This window comes from Aethina tumida, chromosome 1, assembly GCF_024364675.1.
Source record: "Aethina tumida isolate Nest 87 chromosome 1, icAetTumi1.1, whole genome shotgun sequence".
Lineage (NCBI taxonomy): Eukaryota > Metazoa > Arthropoda > Insecta > Coleoptera > Nitidulidae > Aethina > Aethina tumida.
In genome coordinates this window covers 57,078,967-57,091,339 of record NC_065435.1, presented here as the reverse complement: position 1 = coordinate 57,091,339, position 12,373 = coordinate 57,078,967, and the positions used below count along the sequence as shown (strand labels likewise).

The following is a 12,373-nucleotide window of genomic DNA, read 5'->3' as shown; positions in this document are numbered from 1 at the left end:
CAGATTGTATAATATTATTATTTAGTAGTAATAAGCAGGACTTAATAAATTTTTTATCAAATTTATACATGTCCTCCATGGGCTTCCATGGTTGCATGTCACCTCCTAGGCATGCCTTCTGTGAGGTTAATTATGAATTTTTCTTGGAGTATATTGACCCCTATTGTAGAAATTATACCTAGAATCTCTAGAAGACTATTAGAGTGGGGTTAATGCTTCAAAAGCGAGAAAAACAAAAGAGGCAAACTAGAAAGACGGTTAAGAATTTACAGCTAAATAAGTCAATTGTTTCCCGTATTCGATAACTGGATAATGTTATGGCCAACTGAAATTAAAATCAAACCTGGACGAACTGAGCTGAATTAGTTCAAGGACTAATATCAGATAGTTAGTGAATGGGAATTCGTTTGACTCCAGACCTAAAAGAAAAACCGTAATTTTTACTGAAAATGTGAAAATTCAAATATGACTTGGTTAGGATGACTGGTCTAGAAAACCATAACACTTTCATCTGTGAAAAGTGCAGATTTCCGTCCTGTGAACATGTGAACTTGCCTGTTTCAATCATTATTGATTATAGTCGTGAAATTCTTCATTTACCAAGCCTCTCCGTACTGGAGATTGGAGCAAAATGAGATTCTGTAGCATTTTCTAGTTAGCCAGCCAGGAGAACACCGTAGAGTCCCTACGTGTTCTCAATCGCAAATATCTGTCTATCTTGTTTCATAACTCGGTTTATTTGTAGTGTATTTTGATCTGGTTGATTCCAAGCTCCAAGATACAAATTGCTCTACCCCTCTCAGCTGAGTTAATTTATGTCTAGGCATAATTATCCTTTTGTATCAATTTTCATAAAAATTAAGAAGGTATTCACTATCTTTATATACAATAGATTACAATTGAAGTTAACCTATTTTGATTTTAGTTTAATATCGCTAACTTTTGAACATGAGATTATTTACTTTTATAATTAGTAATATTGAATTCACGATTAATGACAAGTTTCAAGGTGTAACAAGTATTGTTACATTCTAGAGCAATTAAACAATTGATTTCAATTCGGAGACAATGTCACAATTAATTGAGTGAACAATTGGGCAAAATATACTGTTAAACTTTCACTATAAAACAATATGTACTTTATCTTGGTTTAGCTTTAGAGATGTATAAAAACATATTTTTCAAAAAAGATAATACTACAATAAATAAAAATAAATAATTAGATTAATTGTCTATTACTCACTGTTTCAAGAAATTAGCTCATCATCTACAATTTTGTACATTATTTGTATTAACTTTGAAACACCTTCGTATATGACTTTTAAAAAGTTTGTAAACGTTTTAAGATATTTAGATTGTTTGTTATTTGAAATATACCGATTCTGGTAAATTACAACAGGTTAAACTATCGCCACAGTGCACCGTTTCGTTGCAACTCATTTATCGCGATGAGTCTGCCCAAGCGGTTGTTTTAGTGGAAGAAGGTTGAAGTTACCGTAGAATAGCCGAAAGGTTTAGTGTTTGCGATACATCCATTTTTCGTATGTTATAACGGTACATGGAAACTGCTGACCATACTAGGAGAGGTAGAAATCATGCTACAACTCCTGCTCAATATCGTTTAAGACGACGGTTTGTGGCTGCAAGAAGTTTACAGTTTCAGTTAGAAAACGTAGAAGAGGTTCCAATAAGAAATGAAACTATTTGACAACGACTTGGGGAAGACAATTTGCAACCCCGTGTTCTTGCTCGAGGCCCGAGAAGCGGATTGGAAGCAAGTTCTGTTTACAGATTAATCTAGTTGCGACGGCTAATGAAAGATATGTTCAATGTAACTTCGTAAATACCACCATATTTGTTGTGGGCTCAATTATTATGTGGGAGGCATTTGTTTAACAGCACGTACCGACTTGGTGATGATAAATAATGGGAACGTGCCATATGCTCCTTTTAAAGGTCCAAATTGTTTACTAACACAGGATAGTCTACACTATCACATATGCCCATGTTGCTCGAAATTATCTTGATGACGTTGGGATTAATGCTGTAGCCTCTCTGGGACATCCTCTGGAGACGTTTAAGGGAGCATCTTAACCGTCCGAATAATTTAGAGAATGTGGAACGTCTTCTACACGAAACTTGGGAGAATTTGGACCAAAATAAATTCGAACCCAGATTTCGACTATGAACAGAAGATGTGAGGCTGTCATTCGTAGTAAAGGTGGAAATATTTCATAGTTCAAATTTTAATTTTTTATAAACATTAAAAATTTGTTAAATTTTTAGAAAAACAATATTTTTTGTAACAATAAATAAAAACTTATTTTTAAATAAATATGCAAAATGTATACGTTTATTTTTCCCGTTTTCAAAAAATATTATAGTAATCAATTATTATTGGTGTGGTGCGTTAATTTCTCGGAAAATTGTATTTTAGTAAATCATTGATATTTTTATTTAATAAAAATTCTCTTAAAAAAAGAAAACTTAAGTACCACCTGTTCAAAAAGTTCTCAATTATTAAAATGTGAAAGTCCAATTGTAGATGTGATTCCAAAAATAGAAAAAAATATTTTATATATTATACATATCTGAATATTTTTGCATGGCATGAATACTGAAACATTATTGCCATTGGTGATAAACGTAAGGTAAAAATATAAAATAGAAAACATTGTGTTTACATTTGTCCCTGATGTAGAAACATAATCCACATCCACAGGTGAGGAATGCGTTGTACGTGCCGAGCCGTGAATCATTTGAGGAATGACGGACAATTTGGGAACCGAAGTGAAAACTAATCTACATATATTCGGAAAGGAATACCGTAATGTTTACAAGCGTGTGAGTGCATGTGTAGGATCCGCTCCGGAGGTGAATGGGGGACGTTCAACGATTTGACCCAGTGACCAGGGCAACATCAAGGCTGCTCACGCACTCGCCATTTTCGAAACTCGAGCGACAAAAATTCGCGGAACCCACACCAAGATGATTGTCCGAATTAGATGGCAGGAAATTTCTTTTCGGGAACAACAACAATTTGAATCGGGGATGAGTAGGAAGATGTAACATTAAATGAAAGCTGATACACTTTTTCTAGCGATTAATAATAGAATGAAAAGTAGAATCAGGATGTAATCAAATAATTATTATTAATATTAATCATATATAATATTATAATACTAATTCATAGAGTGAAACTTACAAGTCCTATAAAAAGTAATTTTCTTTATGACACCACCTAATTTTTTATTAATTATTTCAGCCAGATTGTTGAATATTGTTATTTAAAACTAGATGCAGCATAACGCATCAAATTGACGTTATCTGATTGACCCAAATATATAAATTATATAACAAATACAACTTCCCAATTTTCAGGCATTACATAAAAAGAATAAGAATAACCTATTTCCTAAGGCAATTGTAAACTAAAATTGATTTTTACTCAGGTTTCATAATCATAAAATTGGAAATTAACTATGTATTTAATTGCCAAACCCACTTCATCATTTCTTGATAATACCATAAATTAAGTTTTTTCAAAAAACACTATATAAATAACAAAGTATGTTTATGACAATTTTAATAATCAAATATATAAAAACCTACCTATAAATTATTATATATATTATAATATATGTATAGTGGTAGATGGAGAAATAGCACACATTACTATTTTAACGTTAATTGTAAGCGCTCACCATTAATTAAATGCAATCACAATATTCCACATTTTATTTAAAATAATTACACTATATTCTTTCTGCCATTATTGACTTTGTACAAAGTGTACAAAGTACGTTCGCAATCAATTCGATCATTCGCAACTGAACGAACAACAGTGAATGGAGAGCAAATAAGTGTAAAGTGCACCAGTGTCCCAATGCCAGGTGTACCATGGAAACCACGGATGTGCCACTCGTTATCCCCCACGAAATGGAGATAACAAATCCTGTGATTATCATGGAATTTCTGCACAAGCAAGTAGAGGACTTACTGACCATGTACCTGAAGGAGCAGCTAAATGGCGCATACTTCACTCCATCAAAAAACTAAGTAAACGCAAACAAAAACAATTCAGACGAAGCAGCCAAGAAACTAAAAAACATCACAACAAACAATCGTTTCTAACCTCCCATCTCAAACGAAGAAGAAAATATAGAAACTTATGAAACAACACCGAAGACAAACCCAGAATCAAGAGATAACATAATAATTCACAAACAAAAAGACAAAATCTTGAAAAAAAGAAGAATAAACCCATAAAAACCACGACAGGGATTAACAACCACAACGAATTAAGTATGCACAAAAAGAAACAATAATTAACACATGGAACAAGCAAGACAAGGAGAAAATTCAAAATCAGCTAAAGAATCTGGACCTAGGATTCTACACATATGCAGAAAATTATGAAAAAAACAAAAAACTAAGCTTAAAAGCGGGCCCATATGTAGAAACAAAAACCTAGAAAATCACCTAAAAGTTGAAAACCCAAATATAATCCAAGTAATCTTAATGCCTTCCAAAAATAAGGAAAGCGCCTCTAGAGGCCTGATCACAAAAAATATTCAAAAACAATCAACGTATCCGATGTCCCACCGATGCCAAAATTTTGGACACGGCTCCAAAATGTGTAATAACTCACCAAAGTGCGTTAAATGCACCAAGAAACACGGAGACCACGCAGCATCGTACACAGAATGCCCTTCCTAAAATAATTACGCAGAAAACAAGAAAAAAAAAATACCAAAAAAATACAGCAAATACGAACTACGCCCAAGCACTAAAGAAAAATACAAAATAAGACATGCAAATAGCAATGGACAACTAGGAAATTCCAAAATTAACGGAACAACCGTCAACAACCGCAACTTTAACGGCAAAAAACGCAACAAAATTAGAAATTGTATAATACTCTTTAAATGTATAACAAACAACAGAATTTTCACAAAAAAAATACAATAATCATGGAATGCAAATGGTATAAGGGAAAAATACCAAGAACTTGCTATGGTCAGCTTCTGACACTCAAATTAATCGAATTCAAAAAACACAAAATAAATTACTAAGGTAAATATTAAACAAAACTAAAAGGACAAATTCATAAGCAGGTCAACACAAAAACAACCAAAGAACAAATTGGGCACAAAAATAAAAAAATCCGTAAAATAATAACTCAACATCTGGTATTAAAAACTATGCACTGGAAGACCATTTTAGGTTTTCCTATAAACTACTGACGGAGACTTGCAAATAGTAAATTACCGTACTGCATCTTAAAAATCTACAGCAAGTAATGAGTTTTATTTACAAACCCTATTTACAAAACAACAACAATAAATCACTCCAATAAAAACTGAATAATTACTCCAATCACAACACCAACAAACCAAACCTGGACGCATAAATCCAAGGATAGGAGACTCCCAAAAAGGATAAGGAAAAATAATGAGTTTTACTACATTACAACTCCACAAGTCCAATCCTTCCCCAGGAAGATCTCGGATCTTCCTCAGATTGGTCTTGGTCTTCCGCACTCACTTGACAGGGGGCTGGCTCAGTTTTCCTTCTTCTGGGTCAACAAATCTATATATGCCCTGCATATACGTCCTGTTTCACCAATATATGAATTGTCATATATGTGGGACATTTGGCTATGATCTTCGGATCGGTGCCCAGAGAGGGGTTTTTAGTCGATGTGCCTCCGAATTCCATCAGGTGTGCGTCTTTTATAAGATTTTCCCCTCTTTGTTCCACAAAAAAGTTTAATTGTTTTGATATTAATATAGTGATTTTGTTTATGATACTAATATAGTGATTATGTTTTATCAAAATTATCATTTTTCTGTCTATCACTATTATGGACTCACCTAGAAAGAAAAGTGATAAACATTATCATTTATTAATTATGTGATCATGTTTAAAACTCTCATGATTCCTAGGACATTCCCGTTTAAATTTTGTTATTAATTATTTCGAAATAAACACTAAATATGAGATTTTGTGTTTAAAAATCTCACTTTCCTGGTTATATCTCACAATCCTGACCATAAAATAACGTTAACATCATATTTATTATTATATATTTCTAACGCTTTTCAGTCGATAAAATATTTGTTGTCAAGTACATACAAGTTACTTATTATACATTTTTATATATGTTTAAAGTATATTTTCATTTTCCTATCGCTTAACAGTCCTGAATTAATTTTAAAACGGCCATATTTTAAATATTTTCCAATATTTTGTCTGATCCACAAAACCTTGACCTCCCACCACTTTTCGCATATATAGTAAATAAAAGTTATTTATAATCTAAAAGTGGCCTGTTTCAGATTTTTTAAAAAATAAAAATAATGTTATACTAATATTATTTATAAATCTTTAAATAGTATTTTATAAATATAAGAACAGTAATCATATATTAATAAAAGTTAAATTAAAATTAAGGATATGACGATATTTAAAATGCGAATCCTTCTAAACCTTTTATTTTATATTTTAATTATAATGAAGAATGGAATGCTATCAAAGAGTAAAGAAACGATGCAAAATCAATCCAAGATCACATAAAACATCATTCATAAGAAATTCAAAAGAATCATGACTTCTTATTTTCCGATATTTGTTTATGCATAATTAAACCTTTATTGTTGTTTTATTTATGTTATTATTTTTTTTAATTAGGCATTTCTTAAGATCCTTTAAATATACCCTTAAAATTCATAACTAAACATTATAAAAAAATAAATAATATTTCATAATAAACGCAATTACATATTTGAAAATTGGATAATATGTGTAAAATTAAATAAATTATTATATTAATTCTTCTTAAAATTTAAATTAAATTAAGATTTACCAACAAATTGATTATGCAAAGTAAATGGTAAAATTTAATTTAGATTACAAAATTGCTCTTGTTCTTTTAACATGTCTAATCTAATGTATATTTCAGGTGATTACTGCAAGACGCATTTTAATATGTCTAATAATGTCAACAAAATACTTTTGAAAGGTAAACATTTCTTTTCTTGATAATGTTTCATAATTTTTAATATTAAACGTTGTAGGTTCTTTTCGGTAAGGGATAAACAAAAAAAACTATTAAGAGGACTTCCTACATAACATCATAACACACCATATTCATATGAGATTCTCATAAGCATCTTAATTTTTTGCTCAACGCTGACGATTGTTGTTTTATACAGTAACTTTCAGATAATTTTTAGTTAATTATGTACTATCGTTCAAGTCGCCGTACTTTATAACACTTGACTTAATGGTTGCATACGCAGACATTATCTTGTCTTGAACTTTAAATCATGCTGATTCTTAACCATAGGCGTAGTTACCAATAAATTAAGTCAATTTGTCGTTGATCTCTTAATAGAAAAACAATGACATATTGTTTTTTGTCTACTGTGCAGGCAGTAGTTGATATTTTTCATTGTACTGAGGAACAAATGTGATTGGTTTGTTGTGTTCACTTCAAATATTACTCAATGGGTGCCTTCCTTAATATAAGTTGTTTGGAGATTGCATATTATCTTCGTTAGGACTTTCATTCACACACTCATTTAAAACATCGAAATTCAACCTTTTTTTTGTTGCGGCCCATTTTTCAACAGTTTCAAAATTTACCGCAAGCGAAGTATGGTCAGTGGCTTCTGATACTCAAATTAATCGAATTCAAAAAACTCAAAATAAATTACTAAGGCAAATATTAAACAAACCTAAAAAGACCTACTTAGACCAAATTCACAAAAAGGCCAACAAAAAAACAATCACAGACAAACCAAGTACAAAAATAAAAAATTCCGTAAAATAATAACTCATCATCCGGTATTAAAAATATAATCGAAACCCACTGGAAAACTATTTTAGGTCTTCATATAAACTACTGAAGGAAACATACAACTACTGAATTACCGTACTACAGCAGCAAGTCATGAATTTTATTTACACACCCAAAGAAATAAAACAGCTGCAATAAAAAACTGAATAATTACTCCAATTACGACACCAACAAACCAGACCAGGACGCATAAATCCGATAAAGATAGGGGCGCTCAAAAAAGGAAAACGTAAAAATAAATAACAGATAGCTGCATTATGTACAGGAATTAATCAATAAATATATTTAATAAAAATGAGTTTTATTTACAAATCCTCAGGTTCAATTAAAAGAAAATTTTCCTTAATTATTGCACTGTGATTAAAACTAGCCACATCAGAATACGAATGTTTTTTGGTTTCATTATATTTTTATTTGCAAGACAGAATAATACGATTACTTAAGCTTCACAAAAATAATACATCAGATAACGTTATTCAATAAGAGGAACATAAAAAATGTCCCTTAGAAAACTGACCACATGCTTTTTAATAAGTAAATTTCATATTGTTTTAATTTTACCGATACATTTTAGTAAACAGACCACGCCATTGCCTGGTGAGATGTTTCAGTCTGCACAAATTGTCTGAGGAATATTTAATATTGCAGAAGACATGTCATGACTTTGTTGAAGCAAAATTAAAACCTGTTGCAGCTCAATTGGACAAAGAGCGCAAATTTTCAGCTAATAAAGTAATTCTTAAGTAGTTGAATTAAAGGAAATAATATAAGAAAACGGTATAATTAATATATTTGATATATGTATATATATATATATATATATGTAAAACAATAGATTACTTGTTTAGAAACTTAGCCCACAGAACATTTGGTTCCTTGTCAGGGACTACCCAACCTATTGGTATTTTAGAACCTTTTTTACTGCTATCATCAACTAAAAATGTGTCCCAACTCCTACGAACGGCTATAAACGTTTGCATGTTACATTCTGCAGCTGTTAAAGACCAATACAGAATCTGATCTTCTTGGTCTATTTTTGTATTCCCAAATAATGCTGTTTTCCATTCTTCATAATGTTGTTTATGCTTTTTCATAAGTGCCCTTTTTGAATCTTCTGAAGCAGTCTTTTCCAACATTGATCGCAAACTTTGTTCTTCAGTGCTGTACTTTTTAAACAAATCTTCCCAAATTTTTATCAGTTTTTCTGAAATGTATATATTGTAATTGTTGTGAATTTTACAAAACTTGATTTAGTACCTGTGGTAATGTTAAAGGCTTGCTTGTCCTCCAATGACAACTTCGTACCTTCCTGCTGTGCCTTATTAGTCCTGACATTCCTAAGTTTAATTAAAGCTGCAATCAGAGACAATTGCTTTCTGGCTTCTAATTTCTTTTTAATAACTTCACTTAATACACAATCTGCATCTCTTTTCTTTTTTTCCTCCTGAAATAATAATAATAATAATAATTGAGTATTCAGTCCAAAACAATAATATAGAATGTTACCTCCTTGATCTTATTAGCCTTTTCCTTCATGCCTGCTAACCACTGGTCAATTTCTTTCTCCCGAATTTTACTTTGTATCTGCTCCTCTTGTTTCTCTGCAGCCATCCTTATTTTTCTCTTTTTTATGTTTGTTCTCTTTTTCCGTGTTTTATCAACTAGCCTTTTAACATAACTCATCATATTTGGGTCCCTAAGCACACTTATCAGAGAATTATGCTCTTTTGTTAACAGTTTCATTTTATTAATTTTCATTCTCCATGTATTCTCATCTATACTTGATATTTGTTCACTAAGCTTATTTGATTCTAACTTCAGAATATCTGATATGATTATACATTGTTGTAGTATCTCCTTTACTTGATGCAGGGTTATTCGTTTACAATATTTTGGCCGTTTTTTATGAGAAATTAAAGTACTTGATAACCACGAGTCAATTATCAATTCATCAGAATTATACACATAATCTCCTTTTTCATTATGTAACACACATCTGGAATCAAAATTATCATAAGGTGGAAAATCTGTTTCAGTTGAGTTACTGAAAGAGAAATGATTTCTAGTTTCCAAGACATCATAATTATAAGGAGTATAATTTGCTGTTGTGGCAGAATTGTAATCACTATAATATGCAATATTTTCAGCTCCTGTCAGAATATTGTTGTAAACTGGAATATCTTGTTGCGTTTCTGGAGGGGCACTGATATTAGTATACTGAAGATAATCTTCTTTTGTCATGGTGGTAACAGTAACATTATTGTAAGAGAAGTAATTTTCTTGAGCCTGGACTGCATTAATAGAATTGTAAGAAGAGTAATCCACTGTTGTTCCTGGAGTGACACTGACATTGTGAGAGCCACAACCTTCTGAACCCATTGGGGCCAGTGACTGACCATAAACATTGTATAAAGGAATATTCATTGTATATAACAAGACAAAAAATAAAAAATAATAATATAAAGTTAGTTAGCACATATGGTGTAATTCTTCTTGCTTTGGCAGATGTCTTCTGGCATCAGCCAAAGCTTTTTGGGCCTCCAGGTATTCAGGAATGTTTTGAAATTCGGTGAAATTGCCTAAAACGGTGGTGAGTTCATTGCAGGCAACTAAAAGTCTGCGTTGAGTGTCCGGTACCATAAATTTAGTCTCTTCAAGTATTTTTCTCTGATGTCGCACTTCGGCGTCATCAGAACCGTCAGCTAGAAACCTATTTAATTTCGCCTCTTGTACTCTCAGTTCCCTCTCGTAAACGAGCTTGTCTTTCGTTAGTCGTTTCACTGCTGCGGTTTTGATTCTAAGTGGCCTGAAACGGAGGTCGCTCATTAATCTATAATTGATGTAAACGTTTTACTAAGTTAATTCTAATTCAACTTGACGTTTGTGACAAGATATTGTTTATTGTTGTTGATGTTAAAATATTTTTCACAAATTTATACTTACCTTAAGGTTACTCTTCTTCTTCTAGCCCATTTGTTTACTCGCTGTCCTTTATTAATGTGTTGAAATCGAAAGTTACAGAGATCTACACTTGCCAGTGGTAAAATTAAAAAACGCACTTATAATATGTGTATTAACGCGTGTATAAGTGGTCTGTCACTTTTTCGAAGCGTTTGACCTCGATCATCTCATTCTGTTACCTTTATTATTTGGGTCCGCGGAAACATTAAAAACTGAATCAGTATGAGTTTTGACACGACTTACGGTGTATCGAACATGCTATACTATAAACAGGATTGTAAGGATTGGATCACGGCAAATTATGAATTAATTTTGTAAACATTAGTTATTATATTTTTCGTGTATTGTTAATGAATCGTGAAATTGTTATGATAACTACAATACTTAAAACGTTTATTTGAATGACAAATATGAAATTAATCTTAATTAATATTATTATGATTTTTTGCCAAGTAAATATTATTAAAAATTATTTAAATTAGTATTTGAGCTAATGTAATATATTTTTAAAAAATAATTTAAACATTACATACAAGAAATAAAAATAATAATAACAATATAATACACATTTTATTATAATAAGCAACGAAAAAAGAATTCGGATAAATGAATTCAAAAGTACCACTTTGGTTTATTCACAAGGATTCACTAACAAAAATGAAGTAGGAAATTGAAATCACAACCGGTAATTGTTTCAGACAAACATATCACTTTGTATATATTGGATTGTTCGATAATTAACGTCATTTTTTTCACATTTTTTAAAGCAAATTTCCAGACCTAAATTGTGCAAATCAACGCTGACACTGGGGTTCAGTAAGGCAATCCTCATTATAAACTTAACATAAATTCTTGCACCGCATTTTTCCCTTTTATAAGTAAAACAATTGTTTACTTGTTGTTTACTAATGCCGCTCAGTTTTTGACTGGAGATCTTATAAAGTTTAATCTTTAAAATAATGTATAATAATGTATGCCACGTAACGACTCCTACATCATCTATAAGAAAAATACGACATTGATTATCGAAGAACCGAATAAAAACAAAAATCAAAATATTTTTAAGCAGGTACAAAAACAAATTTTTAAAAAAGAAACAAAAGCAAAAAATAAAACAGTCGCAGGAACATAAAAAGATGTATTTAGGCTGGGCACACCAAATATCAATTATGTGTATATCAAATTAATATTTGGTATACCCTCTGTTGGCATCAATGACGGCTTGGAGACGTTGATCTATAGAAGCAACCAGATTTTTACAATAGTGGCCCCTCCTAGTTTCCTCCCAGAACTCAATGCAATGGTTTTACAAGGCCTGGGAGGTGCGCTTATTGCGGTTATCCCATATTTGTACCATGAGCCCCAATCCTCAATAGGATTTAGATCCGCCGATTTTGTGGGCCATGGTATTCGACAGAGCTCAGGATGCTGGACCAGCGGCAATCATCCACCCCCAAAGATTTACGGTTATTTTTCCGGAACGAACCGAATACCGTTCCTTCGCAACCTCTCCCATGTTCTGACGAAGTTACCGTTTCCCGGTTAAAA

At 31.6% G+C, this 12,373-nt stretch overlaps 2 protein-coding genes across 2 annotated transcripts; both read right to left on the bottom strand.

Moving 5' to 3' along the window:
• Positions 1-8,637: 8,637 nt before the first annotated feature.
• Positions 8,638-10,677, bottom strand: LOC109597442 (programmed cell death protein 7). The gene is made up of 3 exons (XM_020013121.2): positions 9,371-10,677; positions 9,122-9,308; positions 8,638-9,068 (listed from the first exon to the last, which is right to left on the bottom strand). Exons 1-3 carry the CDS (start codon positions 10,286-10,288, stop codon positions 8,701-8,703), a joined length of 1,473 nt encoding a protein of 490 aa, XP_019868680.1. The 5' UTR covers positions 10,289-10,677; the 3' UTR covers positions 8,638-8,700.
• Positions 10,334-11,082, bottom strand: LOC109597432 (tubulin-specific chaperone A-like). The gene is made up of 2 exons (XM_049970412.1): positions 11,069-11,082; positions 10,334-10,670 (listed from the first exon to the last, which is right to left on the bottom strand). Exons 1-2 carry the CDS (start codon positions 11,080-11,082, stop codon positions 10,334-10,336), a joined length of 351 nt encoding a protein of 116 aa, XP_049826369.1.
• Positions 11,083-12,373: the final 1,291 nt, after the last annotated feature.